Source organism: Brachionichthys hirsutus, chromosome 21, assembly GCF_040956055.1.
Source record: "Brachionichthys hirsutus isolate HB-005 chromosome 21, CSIRO-AGI_Bhir_v1, whole genome shotgun sequence".
NCBI classification, from domain to species: domain Eukaryota; kingdom Metazoa; phylum Chordata; class Actinopteri; order Lophiiformes; family Brachionichthyidae; genus Brachionichthys; species Brachionichthys hirsutus.
Genome location: NC_090917.1, coordinates 10,019,363 through 10,034,830, shown reverse-complemented (window position 1 = coordinate 10,034,830; position 15,468 = coordinate 10,019,363). Strand labels below are relative to the sequence as shown.

Below are 15,468 nucleotides of genomic sequence, written 5' to 3'. Positions count from 1 at the left end.
CCTATACCCTAAACCCTACCCCTAAGCCCTACCCCTAAGCCCTACCCCTAAGCCCTACCCCTAAACCCTACCCCTAAGCCCTACCCCTAAACCCTACCCCTAAGCCCCAAACCCTACCCCTAAGCCCTAAACCCTACCCCTAAGCCCCAAACCCTACCCCTAAGCCCTAAACCCTACCCCTAAGCCCTACCCCTAAGCCCTACCCCTAAGCCCTAACCCTAAACCCTACCCCTAAGCCCTACCCCTAAACCCTATACCCTAAACCCTATACCCTAAGCCCTACCCCTAAGCCCTACCCCTAAGCCCTATACCCTAAGCCCTACCCCTAAGCCCTACCGTAGCGCATCTTGCTGCACAACATTTTCTGTTCCCTTGCAAAGCGATCCAAACTGTCCACAGGGCCGTCTCAGCTTTTGTCCTTTCTCTTGCTGCCCACGCCTCACATCCAGGAACAGCAGACATGAATCATCTCGAGTCACGCATGGGACCCCGTGGCTTGCTCGTGTAAAACCTCAGATATTTAACAGAAACAGGAGGAGGCCTCCGACTCACTGACCCAGCGGCGAGTTGTTGGACAGGTCGTATTTGCCGATCTCCAGGAACCTCCCGTGTCTGGCGAGGCAGCGGAGACCAGCCTGCAGCTTCTCCTCAGCCAGAGAGTTCAGAACCACGTCCACGCCTGCAAACACACACGCCGGCGAATCAGCGGCTGTCCACGGTGCAGTTGGATGAACACATGCATGCAGCAGACAAAGGTTTCAACTTGACCTTTGATCTTTAGTCTCCTGAACTCAAGTGGGTGGTAACAGTTCACCCTATGATGATGTCACTAATAACGGATTATTTATTATTCATTGAGAGGATGTATTTAATGGAATAGAGTATTTTTAACTTGTTGAACTGCCACACAGCAGAAGGTTCTGGGTTTGATTCCCATCTGCGTGGCGCTTCATGTTCTCCCCGGTCTGCGTGTAGTTTAAAGGTTCCACGAGTTAACGCAGTTCCCAGACACTCCCAGTCCCACAGCGTCCCTCTGCCTCAGACAGCTCCGTCAGAAACGCCTCTGAAACCCGGGAGAAGGTCCAACGTGCGCAGCTGCACGTCACCATGGTAACCGGTGATGTGACTTTTTAGCGCACACATTTTTTTTAACCAATTTTCACCTGAACATTACCACCAAAAATAAACTTTATCCACTCTGTTGCTCTTTTACCCCCCCGTGACGTCAAACGGGGGGCAGTGCTGCCAGACAGGTTTCAATGGATAAAGCGGCTGGAGAGGAGACGAAACGCACGCTACTGCATAGAAAGATGCATGACCTCTGACCTCTGCCATTCGTGTGGAACAGGACATGCTGCTCAAAAGAGGCATCTCTGGAGTTAGCGAAGGATGCTGCCGAGAGCTGAGGGAACCTCTGCTGCAGGTGGGCCCGCTTCTCCTCGGAGCCTAGAGGACCCACAAACCAGAAGCTCCGTGGGTGAAAGAGCAAAGCGGCGTTCATACGACGGCAATAATCAGAGCTCCACACTCACCGACCGTAGTGAAGACTTTACATTTACGACTCAGTGCTATGGCGATGGCAGCCTGGCCGACGCCCCCTGACCCGGAGTGGATGAGAACAGTGTCCCCCAGGCGGAGCCTGCCCCGCAGCATCAGAGCGTAGTAGGCGGTGCAATAGACCACCGGCACCGAGGCGGCCTGTTCCAGAGTCCTGCGTACACAGATCCATCAGGAGGGAGGGGGAGCCGACCCCCAGTGAGGGGCTCCCAACCACGGGACACTGACCAGCCGGAGGGGACGTCCCAGAGGAATCGTTTGTCAGCATCCACACTTGTTGCCAGGCCTTTCGCAGGCAGCAGCCCCATCACACGTTTACCGCCGGGGTCACGGCCAGAAAACTCCATACCCAGCATGCACTGCTGCTGCGCCAGGTCACCTATACAGGGTATAATGAGGGGCTGGGCTCAGAACAGTTCAATAACAAGGTGCCGTCTACCTGGAATAGCATCCGGGGGCAGCTTCCCGGTGGCCAGCATGATATCTCTGAAGTTCAGGGCGCTGTAGGAGACTCGGCACAGCAGGGTGTCCGAGTGCTGGAGGGGGGGGGGGGACGCCACCCAGCGCAGGGACGACAGGTCACCTCGGGTCAACACGGTGACATAAGCATGCTGGACCAACTCTTCTCTCGGACCTGAGAAGCACAAAGACAGACATTCAGCAACCTGGAGGACACCAGCATGCTCCTCCTCCTCCTCCTCTCCTTGCTGCATCCTCCTCTTCCTCTCCTTCTCGCCTTGTCCTCTCGGTCCTGACCCAGAGGTCATGATCACAGATGAGAGTAGGAACGTAGACTGACCGGTAATTCCGACCGGTCCACTCGGACTCAAAGCCCCCAGCCTCCCCCGGGGTCTGGGACAAACTCGCTCCCAACAGACCCTCAAAACACGCTTTGGCCTGGCGAGTCTGTCCCGCCCCCTACCCTGTTTGACTTCCCAGACATTTTAAACTCCATTTCTTTGCTCGAGAACCCGAGTCGTTCGAGAACCGAGGTTCCGCTGCAGTTCGATAAATGAAAACAGAAGATATCATTAAGGTGACAAATACTTTTTAAACTACATTTTTTTAACACCAACTCTTCTTTTAGATCTTGATTTGACAATATCTAAATGAAGCCGATTTGAATGACGTTGAAGTTGGGATCTCCGCTGCAGCACCGGCTGCAGCGGAGATCTTCCAGGTAGCGTGAAACCCGTGCAGACAAGCATAAAGTTCTCCCTAAACGAAGCTCTTAATCTGCCACTTAGACTCCAAACAACACGAGAAGTGGCTAATGCATGTAAAAGCATAAACAACACCTCATTACACCCATTGTGTAGCCACTACGCCATGACAACAAAGGTTTCTATTCAACTCATTAAAATGCACCTGTAAACAAAGTATTTGTACAAAAAGGTAGAACGGCATAAGAACCAGTGTCTTCACTGAAACTATACTCGATGCGGGTACCATGAGTGACGCTCTGATGCCTGAAGGCGCCCCACTCTCCATCTCTGAACACGTTCATGACTAGATCCCCGTCCAGAACCGTCTGAATGGACCGACTGGCCGGATGGAGGCTTGGCGCCGCTGAGCTCTCGTTTAAATTGGACACAAACGCACATCTGGTGACAAGGAAGGAGACATGAAGAGACTAGAAAGCACAGCGCTGCTCTCATCAGCTAGTAGCAACGAGCCGCTGAGACAAAGGGCAGCACACGCTGCGTCGACTCAGGTGGAGGATGTCCTACCGAATCCTGTGGCCGCCTGGCTCCTTCTGCAGACAGTTGACCATCCCCACGATTCCACAGTGAGCCTGAGAGGCCGTCAACAACACCGGCCTGTCTGAGCTCTCCACCATCAGGCCCTGAAGTACAGATCCACACACACAGAGGGAGCCACTGAATACGCTCAGATTGCTTTGCACCCCCTAACATGACAGTCACAACCTATTAAAACCCACCTTGAGCGTATCCACCCACTTGTAGTCGGCGCCGTCTACAGGTAGGAGAATAGGCCGTCTGAGCACAGACCGGCGGCGACCGAGAAAGAGTGCCGAGCCGTAGAAAGACTTCCTGACAAGCACCAGGCTGAGGCCGACCTCGGAGAACACTTGCTGCCACTCAACCTGGAGAGGAGGAGGAGGAAGGTATTTGGTGTGTTACCATAGTGACGGAGCGGATAGAGCAGGGGTCGGGAACCTTTTTGACTAAGAGAGCCATGAAAGCAAAATATTTGGACATTTATTTCAGTGAGAGCCATATAATATATTTCAAACGTGAATTCAGCTAAATGTCAGTATAAGCGGTAAGCAGGTAATAAACTAGTATAATAAGCCTCTGAACGTTACGGACTAACGTGAGCGGACCCCAGAAAGCAGAGAACAGAGACGGTGCGATGGTTGAACTGATCATTTACACCTGGAGCTGCACACAGGACGAGGGGGGGCTGGAGCCCAACGTAATAATACACAGCCGAGAGAAAACCAAAAAGCAAGTGATGCCCTCTTGAAGCAAACGCAGGGCCCCGTCTTTTTCACACGTTTATTCCAAAAGAAGGTCCCAGGTAAGAATACATTAAAATAGTAGTAATCTGGAATTAAGGTGGAGCCAAACAAAGTCCACTCTGCCACCGTGCACACAGCTGGCCACGCCCACCCCTAATGGCGGGATGACGGCCTACTTTTAAAGTGGCAGCCCAGGCTCAGGGCGGAACCGTGACAGCGTGCTTCCGCTCTGTGATTTTTCACAATAAAATGCAACACAAGCTCTACTAACAGACGGCGACCGGCTGGTGCCGCAAAGAAAACGGAACATAAGATCCAGCCACAAGTGAACAAGTTACTCACAACAAAAAACACGACACACGACCTGGGAACACGAACCAGCTGCGGTCAGCACGGGCAAAGCGAGTAAAAAAAAACTTTTTTTTTTTTTTTATCCGAGCACAAGCCATGTGTGATCATCAAAAGAGCCATATATGGCTCGCGAGCCAAAGGTTCCCGACCCCTGGGATAGAGTGTCCACTGACCTGAGTGAGCAGTCGTCTGTGAGCGGCAGTCTTGGCGGTGCTAGATAGGAAGCACACCGTTTCCCCCAGAGTCTCCCCCTTCAGCAGCGTGTGGAGGAGAACAAAGCCACCTTCCCTGGCCCCAGAAGCCAGATTTGTCAGCAACTGCAATGGCTCCGTCCCGAGGGGGCCCCAAGAGTGATTACACAACACCAGGTCTGCCCCTCCTACAAGTCCTCCAGGAGCCAGGCACATCAGGGGGTCCCATTGACATGTGGCCACGGCCAGCTCCTCCAAGAGACCGTGGTGGGGGGTTAGAAGGTCCAGGTTGGTCGCCGTGGCAACGTAATCCACATGCATCATAGGCTGGATGTTGAGGAGGGATACCACGCGAGGAAAAAGCTGGCCATTGTTGGAGAGAGCCTGATGACAGAAGAAGACGTGGCTGAAGACCATAATAAGGTCCATCTGAAGGCTTTTAAACGAGACTTTCGGTCTTACCTCCAGGACCGTAATCTTGCCAGGCATACTGTTTTCGATGGTGGTGTCCAGGCAGTGTCGCAGGGCCGGACTGTCTAGCAGGCCGCTCAGTAGACTGTCCTTCAGCAGACATGTTCTCTCCACCTCCACAGTCTGTTCGAGTTCCGATTTCAGGTTCCCGTTCAGCTCGAGGCTGCACAGAAGGGCCAGGAGCCGCACCAGACTCGGCTCAGAGGACTTGAGACTGGGAAGGCAATCCTCTACTTCCCCTTGCAGCCCTGGGATGGAGAGCTTTACACCATGAAGGGCCAACGTTCGCTGCAGTCTGCAGATTAAACCTAGATGGAGGACAAAGAGTTAGTACAGCTGCAGACTAGAACAGCACTCAGAGAGGGCAGACCTCCCCCAAGCTGCTCGTTCCCCTCCTAACTGGATCTACACCGTCCACACGGTGATCTGGATCAGCACCAGAAGGTTCTAGATTGTTCTCGGTATCTTCATACACCAACATGAAAAGTCAAAGTGAATCAGAGCTGATGTTTATTTTTAACGGATTCTTGAATCCATAAATGGTTTTAATGTTAAAATGTAATATTTGTTCCTGACCTCATTCTGGATCAGAACCAGAAGATGTTTCATGATGGTTCAGATCGGACCCCTTTATGACTGGGATTTCTGGTGAGTGAATTGAATGCAGATTTTATAAGAAAGGAGTTTTTTAAAAAGCCTCCTTTATAAGTAAATGGAAAAATCCAGATGTTTCTGTATCCAGATGGGAATCCGAATCACTCTCACAATGGATCCAATTTAGACCAAGATTCGTCCTCCCCAACACCATCTTCCATCTGCCTGCACACGATTCTTCACCTCCCTTCCACATTCTCTCCATCACTCTGCTCTGTTGACCCGAGGTACCTGAAGTACTCTCCCTTCTTTACGTCTCTTCCTTGTAGCTTCACTGTCCCCCCTGGGACCTTCTCATGTACACACATGTACTCTGTTTTACTCCTGCTCACCTTCATCCCTCTCTTTTCTAGAGCAGACCTCCACTTCTCTAGATTCTCCTCTACCTGCAGATCACAATGTCATCTGCAAACATCATATTCAGAGGAGCTTCCTGTCTCACCTCATCTGTTAGTCTATCCATCACCATGGCAACAAAAAGGGTCTCAGAGCTGGTCCCTGGTGCATCCCACATCTACACTAAACTCCCCTGTTACTCCTACTGCACACTTCACTGCTGTCATACATGTCCTGAACTGGTTGTCTGTCTCTGTGTGGCTTTGCGATGTGCTGGCGACACATTTGGGGTGTACCCTGCTTCTTTCCTGTAGCAACCTGGGTTAGGCTGCAGCAACTCCTAGTGACCGGATGGATGAGTGGAACAATCCGGATCAATATAACAACACAAACCAACATGCTTGATTAAACCATACAACAAATACACGTTACTGCCCACAGACATGATTTAAAGCCGTTTTTATATTTTTACCTTCCAAATGCCAATCAGGAAGATCATGTCTCAGGGTGGCATGTCGCCAGCTCAGGCTCCAGACGGAACGGATGACTAGTAACGTTCATCCATTTACATGTTGTTGGCACTTTATTAATGTGCATTTAGACTTCAGCGTGGGTGTAGGCAACACCAATTATATATAATATCAGATTAATCTAATATCAATCTAAAAATAATAGATGAATTGCCTTGTTGAAAAAATAAACAAGGTATTAATTGGCAAATAAACAATTGATACTTGCAGCACTAATCAAAAGGTGCATTATATATATATATTTTTTCTTTTTCTTTTTTCGTTAAAATATGTATTTGTTGTACCCTTGCAGAGGTCGAGCTGTTCTGAAAGTTTCCCATTGGCTGCCAGGCACTCCGTCTCCACATAGGGAACAAAGACAAACTCCTCTAGGGTAGGGGGACGGTGCTGCTGCTGTCGACGAGGGGCTACGGTAGCGTGCAGACCACATATCTGGACACCTCCAGCAACAATGTTGTCAAGGCAACGATTCACATGGACTTCAATGGCTGGAGAAAGAGAGAGAAAGGTTTGCTGTTCAAGACATATGTCATGTCAACATAGTCGGATCCAACTTTAAATTCTGGACACCGGCTGCGATAACATGAAGAATAGGACAGCGTGTCTGTGTCGATCTACAGCAGGATGCAGAGAAGAGAAAACACACACCTTCCTTTCCATCAGCGTATTTGCAGACCTTCCCCAGATGAAGAGCTGGATCAATACAGACTGACCGGATCCTGGTTGGCAAACGTAGACTACGGCCTGACAGGCCAACCACAATCATCTGCAGCATGGTGTCAAGAAACGTCACCCAGTTACCAGTCCATTCCAGTTTCCCAGTATCACCTGAAAGCAGCAGTCAAACACGTGACAATGGCCAATCAGGAGAAAGTTCAGCCCTACTTCAAAGGCGGGGTTATAGAGGACAATATTAATGAACAATGTCCTTTATTCCTTTTTTCTAGGTTTGATCTTTGTATCATTCAAAATGATTCTAGAACCAAACATGTGGAACAGCATAAATGTATCTGCATACAATGAACACGACTGTTACCTGCATTGTTGGACTCCAAGATGCCCTGGAAAGGGTTCCCATAGTCATATCCACGCAGCCGCAGCTCTTTGTAGACATCGTGTGCCGTGAGCTTCATTTTTGGGTCGGCCCTCTCATTGGCAGTTTGTTGACTTATCTGAAAACGGAACAAGTCCAGCGCCGCATCGTCCAGAATGTTCACCTGACCTGAGAATCACAAGCGGAACAAGAGGAGTCCACACATGCAGAGAACATCCCAAATGTATTATTTCATCCCTGTCAATGAGTCAAATATGTCTGATTGTCTAAGTGGTGTTCCGCTTATTGATGACCTTCTGAAGGGCTAAGGTTTGTATAGGGTCGTTGGGGACACAAATGGTTAATATAATGGGGCATCCTGTGGGTCAATAGTATGATCGCCGTTTTCAATAAATGCAAAAGTCAATAGTAGGGAGACTTTCTGGGGATAGATGCTGATGCCGTTTTGTGTGTGGGTGTGAGGCTTTAGGTCACTGAATCACAGGAACTGCAGGAGCATCAGGGACTCGGCATGGAGACCGGAGGGTGGCTGGTTCGAGACCAGCGCTGCAGGGCACTGGTGATGCACAGCTTCCCTCGAGTCAGGCACCGACCCCCTAAAGCTGTGCACAGGGGGGGACCACCGCACGGCTAAATGCCCACCACCTCCTATCAACTGCATTAAATATTTATTGGATATTCATATTCATTTATTCATATTTATTGAATAAACTAGGGGCGATTGGTTTTGATAGCACATCAGTAAACTGGATGAAATCGTACCTTGAGGGACGAGAACAAATAGTGGACATAAACGGAACCTTGTCCTCGTCCCTCCCGGTGAGCTGTGGGGTTCCTCAAGGCAGCATTCTAGGGCCGTTACTGTTCCTCCTATACATTAACGACATGAGTGCTGCCTGTAACTGCAAATTGTTCCTGTTTGCTGATGACTCAGCACTCCTGATTTCGGGAGAGGACAAAGTGCAGGTTGAGGAGGCTCTCAGCTCTGAGGTCACCAGAATCCGTACTTGGCTTACGGATAACAAACTGTCACTACATCTTGGTAAAACCGAATCGATTCTTTTTGGGTCTAAACACTCTCTACGTGAGATAAATGTTAATGATTTCAAGATCACAGTCGATAATACAGTAATCTACAGCAAAGAAGAGATTACCTATTTGGGCTGTGTTCTTGACAAATACCTGTCTGGTGATAGTATGGCAACTAAGGTGAACAAAAAAGTCAATCAGAGAACAAGATTTTTGGGCAGAATGTCTGCTTTTGTCTCCGGACGCTTGCTGGAGCCTCGTTCAGCCCCTCTTTGACTATGCTAGCACCTCCTGGTATTCAAACATCAAAGTGTCCCTGAAAACCAGGCTCCAAACCTCCCAAAACAAACTGATTCGGCTACTCCTCAATCTGGGGCCCATGACCCACCTTCTTCCTGGACATTTTGCTAGCCTAAAATGGCTCAGGGTAGAAGACAGGGTTAAACAGCTCAAAACAGATTTAGTGACACCCACAGCCACAACACTAGAGGGAGCTCAAACAACAACCTGATTACCCCCTCCTATAGGACTAACATGGGTAAATCATATTTTTACAATACTGCCCCCCAAGGGTGGAACTGTTTGACTCCTGCCCTCAAAACATGCACCTCTTTGGCCTCCTTCAAAACGGCCCTAAAAATACACATTTCAGGGGGACAGAAACGGAGATAGTCATCACGACTCTCTCCGGATCAAACCCCCCCCCCCTTTTTTTTTGTCCACCTGCTGTGAGGGTCATGTTGCTGCACTTGTTAATTTGCTTTATTACACACACCTGTTTCTGCCTCTCGCTCCTGGACCTGCGGCGTGGGCATTGGCTGCGGTCACCCCGGACGCACCTGAGACAGATTGAGGCAAATCGCCACCAGCCCTCATAAGCCCTGCTCCGCCCGCTGTTCCCGGTCGGACTATTCTTTGGATCTCGTCTCTACGTGCAGAACGTCTTTCTGCCGCTCCCCGTCCCCGTCCCTGGGTCTCGCCTTCCCGACCGACCGCAGCTGATCCGTGCGCCCAGGTCGTGCGTAGCGTTTTCTTTTTGTTGTGAACGATTTTTATTAGAGCAAGCTTTTTGGTTTTTCTTTCTCGGCTGTGTCTTTTTAGGCCCGAGCGCCTATCCTAGACGTAAGGGGCTATTGCTTTTGCAACGCAGAAGACGACAAGTTGACGAGCGCAGCTCGTCGACCCTCGGCATCCAACTTTGCCACGCTGTTGAGGACGACCAACACACCCACGCACACACACACACACACACACACACTCAACAGCACACACACACACCCCGACACTAAACAACACACACGCACACACACAGAGATCCTCAAACACGAGTTGACGAGCGCAGCGAGTCAACCATCGGGCGACCAACACACCCACGCCCACACACACACCGACACTCAACAGCACACACACACACGACACTAAACAACTAGTGGTGGGACTTGATTAATTTTTTTTAACTAATTAACTATATGCTTTGTAATTAATTAATCGAAATTAATCGCATGACCATAATTTCCTCAAAAGCAACATTTTTTTATGCAAATAAATTGTATTGGACGACTTATCAAATAATACACACAGACATGACTTTTAACTGAAGCTCATTTAATGGCTGCTAATTTCATTTCATTTCAAAATTGTAAACAAAGGTAAGTAAAGTTGCAGAATTTTGCTTGAAATAGTCTTTCTGCACGGCATTTCAAAAGTTTCATCACACGCAGCTATCTGCAGCACATCTTGTAGGCCTTTGTCTTCTACCACTGATAGCGGTCTACAGTCTTTGGCAACCCGCTTTGCGAGTGAATTCGTCAGTGTTTCCGACGTTTACTTGCTCATTTTCCGTCTAAATCCATTTGTCATTTGGTCAAGTTGCTGCTGACCAGAACCGCTAGTGCAAGCCGTTTCTGTGCTAGCTGTGAAATACTTCTGTGGTAGGCAAACTCTTTTTTGCATAGTTTGCAATACACGGTGGCTTTGTCTCTCCCATCTGGTCGTTTTTTGAAAATGAATTTACCGTCCAGCAGAGTTGTTTGTCTTTCACCTCTACGGATGTAGGAAGGAGGAGGCAGATTCAGAAACAAACTTATCTTTTAATGAGGCGCAGTCAGTCATGGAACTACATGCTACATCGGCGCACACAACAAGCTAACGTGCCTACGTCATCACGTGACTACGGAATCCAGGCACGGACCAAATACATTACAAAAGTACTCTCTCCCATCTCCATTCGTCCCCAAGTCAGCCTGGGACTGTGTGCGTCAGTACAAGTGGCGTACCAGAACATGGTGAACTGACAAACGTTCCGGGTTTTTTGACACGCAAACTGCGTTAAAATGCGTTAATATTTTGAATTAATTAACGTCCTTCTTATTAATTAACTGTAATTAACGCGTTAATGTCCCACCCCTATAAACAACACACACATACAGACACACACAAACACGTGTTTGTGTGTGTCTGTGTGCCCCCACAGACGCGTAGCCCTCGTCGAGACCATTCCGAAAATGTATTTTGTGTAAAGATCGCATACTCAGAAAAAAAGTTATATTGTTTTTGCAAAAATTCTTTATTCTTTCTTTGTTCTGCTGTTTAAACGGCAATTTGACCCCCTGAACGTGCTCGAAAACTCAAACTTTGAACCAAGCTCAGAACCGGCAAAAAATTAATTATTTTATGTGTTTCAAAATTGGGCATGAAAAAGTGGAGCGCCAGCGCCACCTACAAAAATCACAATGCATTGTGCCTATGGGGGGTCCGACGCCAACTTTGTCGGACAGCCACGAAATTCGGTACAGACATGCGTCAAGTCAGGGCAAAAATAAATAAATATTATGGCCACGCCCCCAGACACACAGGAAGGCGGCCATATTGGATTGAAACTTAAAAACTGCTGAGTCAGCGTTTGCACACACACACTCCAATCAGAACCAAATTTTAAACATTTATCGACCCTTCCTACCTGGACACTTTAAAAGGGAAACTTTGACAACCGGCCTTACAGCGCCCCCTAGAGAACAATAACAAAAATTGAATGGGAATTTAAAAAATAGTTTGCCAGAAATGATTGAAATTTTCCAGAAAATTCCCTCATGTGGTCCCGATTAAAAAACACAATCGTAACCATGTTGTTTTTACGGTGTTGCCGTGGTGATGGCAACCCCTCCTATGGGGAGGGGTCCGACGCCAACTTTGTCGGACAGCCACGAAATTCGGCACAGACATGCGTCATGTCAGGGCAAAAAAAAATGTATTATGGCCACGCCCCCAGACACACAGGAAGGCGGCCATATTGGATTGAAACTCCTGATGGCAGATGGCCATATAATCCAAATAACGATTTGACTAAACTGTGAGCTACTTATGCAGCTCAAATCTAAACACTTGTGAAGCACTCAGGACAAAAGCGGCGTGCGTCGGCGGGTCAGCTCAACGGCCTGTCGGCCGGCGAGGGCCTACTACGCCGCTTGCGGCTTTAGTGTTATATATATATATTCGTTGGGCTCCAGCCGCCCTGCAGTCCTGTGTACGGCTCCAGGATATTGTGTTTTCTGATGGACATATCAGTAAAATATAAAGTCCATGATCGCACCGTCTCTGTCCCATTCCCTGGGGTCCCCTCGCACCAGTCCGCAACACCTACGTTGTACATATTATGTGTCTTTTTAATTTTAATTTATTGTTATTTTGCATCTGTGGAGTAATTTAATATTAGTTTTATTTGTATTGTTAAATGTCGGTGATTTATGTACGAAGGACTTTCAACGGAAACAAGACCGCAAGGGCTTTTTAGAAATGCTCCTCTTAGACAGGATGTTTGACTGTACTTGTACTGTAATACACCCTACCGCGGACTGTACTTGTACTGTAATGCACGCTACCGTGGACTGTACTTGTACTGTAATGCACGCTACCGTGGACTGTACTTGTACTGTAATGCACGCTACCGTGGACTGTACTTGTACTGTAATGCATGCTACCGTGGACTGTACTTGTACTGTAATGCACGCTACTGTGACTGTACTTGTACTGTAATGCACGCTGCTGTTTGACTGTACTTGTACTGTAATGCACGCTACTGTTTGACTGTACTTGTACTGTAATGCACACTACTGTGTGACTGTACTTGTACTGTAATGCATGCTACTGTTTGACTACTTGTACTGTAATGCATGCTACTGTTTGACTGTACTTGTACTGTAATGCATGCTACTGTTTGACTGTACTTGTATTGTAATACATGCTACATTTGTACTTGTACTCTAACATTCTATCTAATAAATATATTCATCATCACCATGCACTGTAATATTGGGTGTGTATGTGTATTCAGGCCTACATGTAGGAGACACGCGAGCGTAAAGAAATAAAATAAAGGATTGTCTTTATGCTTCTTTTTCTTATATGAGTGCGCTCAGGTTTGACAGAAAATCTGACAGCCATGCAATAAAGTACGTACCATTAACAGTGTAATAAACTACCTACCACTCAAAGGCTTCTATTAACAGTGTAATAAACTACCTACCACTCAAAGGCTTCTATTAACAGTGTAATAAACTACCTACCACTCAAAGGCTTCTATTAACAGTGTAATAAACTACCTACCACCCAAAGGCTTCTATTAACAGTGTAATAAAAAACCTACCACTCAAAGGCTTCTATTAACAGTGTAAAACTACCAACCACACTAAGGCTTCTATTAACAGTGTAATAAAAAACCTACCACTCAAAGGCTTCTATTAACAGTGTAATAAACTACCAACCACACTAAGGCTTCTATTAACAGTGTAATAAAAAACCTACCACTCAAAGGCTTCTATTAACAGTGTAATAAACTACCTACCACTCAAAGGCTTCTATTAACAGTGTAATAAACTACGTACCACTCAAAGGCTTCTATTAACAGTGTAATAAACTACCTACCACTCAAAGGCTTCTATTAACAGTGTAATAAACTACCTACCACACCAAATCTATTAACAGTGTAATAAACTACCTACCACACCAAGGCTTCTATTAACAGTGTAATAAACTACCTACCACACCAAGGCTTCTATTAACAATGTAATAAACTACGTTGTGGATGATTTATGTACGAAGGACTTTCAACGGAAACAAGCCCGCAAGGGCTTTTTTGAAATGCTCCTCTTAGACCGGATGTTTGACGTTATTTGTACTGTAATACATGCTACTGTGTGACTGTACTTGTACTCTAACATTCTATCTAATAAATATATTCATCATCATCACCTACCACTCAAAGGCTTCTATTAACAGTGTAATAAACTACCTACCACTCAAAGGCTTCTATTAACAGTGTAATAAACTACCTACCACTCAAAGGCTTCTATTAACAAGTGTAATAAACTACCTACCACACTAAGGCTTCTATTAACAGTGTAATAAACTACCCACCACACTAAGGCTTTTATTAACAGTGTAATAAACTACCTACCACACTAAGGCTTCTATTAACAATGTAATAAACTACCTACCATTCAAAGGCTTCTATTAACAGTGTAATAAACTACCTACCACTCAAAGGCTTCTATTAACAGTGTAATAAACTACCTACCACACCAAAGCTTCTATTAACAGTGTAATAAACTACCTACCATTCAAAGGCTTCTATTAACAGCGTAATAAACTACCTACCACTCAAAGGCTTCTATTAACAGTGTAATAAACTACCTACCACTCAAAGGCTTCTACTAACAGTGTAATAAACTACCTACCACACTAAGGCTTCTATTAACAGTGTAATAAACTACCTACCACTCAAAGGCTTCTATTAACAGTGTAATAAACTACCTACCACACTAAGGCTTCTATTAACAGTGTAATAAACTACCTACCACACCAAAGCTTCTATTAACAGCGTAATAAACTACCTACCATTCAAAGGCTTCTATTAACAGCGTAATAAACTACCTACCACTCAAAGGCTTCTATTAACAGTGTAATAAACTACCTACCACTCAAAGGCTTCTACTAACAGTGTAATAAACTACCTACCACACTAAGGCTTCTATTAACAGTGTAATAAACTACCTACCACACTAAGGCTTCTATTAACAGTGTAACTACCTACCACACCAAATCTTCTATTAACAGTGTAATAAACTACCTACCACACCAAGGCTTCTATTAACAGTGTAATAAACTACCCACCACACTAAGGCTTTTATTAACAGTGTAATAAACTACCTACCACACTAAGGCTTCTATTAACAATGTAATAAACTACCTACCATTCAAAGGCTTCTATTAACAGTGTAATAAACTACCTACCACTCAAAGGCTTCTATTAACAGTGTAATAAACTACCTACCACACCAAAGCTTCTATTAACAGCGTAATAAACTACCTACCATTCAAAGGCTTCTATTAACAGCGTAATAAACTACCTACCACTCAAAGGCTTCTATTAACAGTGTAATAAACTACCTACCACTCAAAGGCTTCTACTAACAGTGTAATAAACTACCTACCACACTAAGGCTTCTATTAACAGTGTAATAAACTACCTACCACTCAAAGGCTTCTATTAACAGTGTAATAAACTACCTACCACACTAAGGCTTCTATTAACAGTGTAACTACCTACCACACCAAATCTTCTATTAACAGTGTAATAAACTACCTACCACACCAAGGCTTCTATTAACAGTGTAATAAACTACCTACCACACCAAAGCTTCTATTAACAGTGTAATAAACTACCTACCACACCAAGGCTTCTATTAACAATGTAATAAACTACCTACCACTCAAAGGCTTCTATTAACAGTCTAATAAACTACCTACCACTCA

At 46.2% G+C, this 15,468-nt stretch overlaps 1 protein-coding gene across 1 annotated transcript in view; it reads right to left on the bottom strand.

The window, feature by feature from the left end:
- The window catches only part of fasn (fatty acid synthase), a 55,972-nt gene that overhangs the window by 24,981 nt on the left and 15,523 nt on the right, over window positions 1-15,468 (bottom strand). Inside the window, exons 18-30 of the mRNA XM_068754655.1 lie at window positions 7,612-7,797; window positions 7,224-7,403; window positions 6,860-7,063; window positions 5,047-5,363; window positions 4,567-4,968; window positions 3,500-3,664; window positions 3,288-3,403; window positions 3,007-3,161; window positions 1,997-2,191; window positions 1,786-1,936; window positions 1,533-1,711; window positions 1,327-1,446; window positions 557-679 (exon numbers count right to left, since the gene is read on the bottom strand). Coding sequence (XP_068610756.1) covers window positions 557-679; window positions 1,327-1,446; window positions 1,533-1,711; window positions 1,786-1,936; window positions 1,997-2,191; window positions 3,007-3,161; window positions 3,288-3,403; window positions 3,500-3,664; window positions 4,567-4,968; window positions 5,047-5,363; window positions 6,860-7,063; window positions 7,224-7,403; window positions 7,612-7,797 — 2,493 coding nt within the window. The remainder of the gene's footprint in view (window positions 1-556; window positions 680-1,326; window positions 1,447-1,532; window positions 1,712-1,785; window positions 1,937-1,996; window positions 2,192-3,006; window positions 3,162-3,287; window positions 3,404-3,499; window positions 3,665-4,566; window positions 4,969-5,046; window positions 5,364-6,859; window positions 7,064-7,223; window positions 7,404-7,611; window positions 7,798-15,468) is intronic.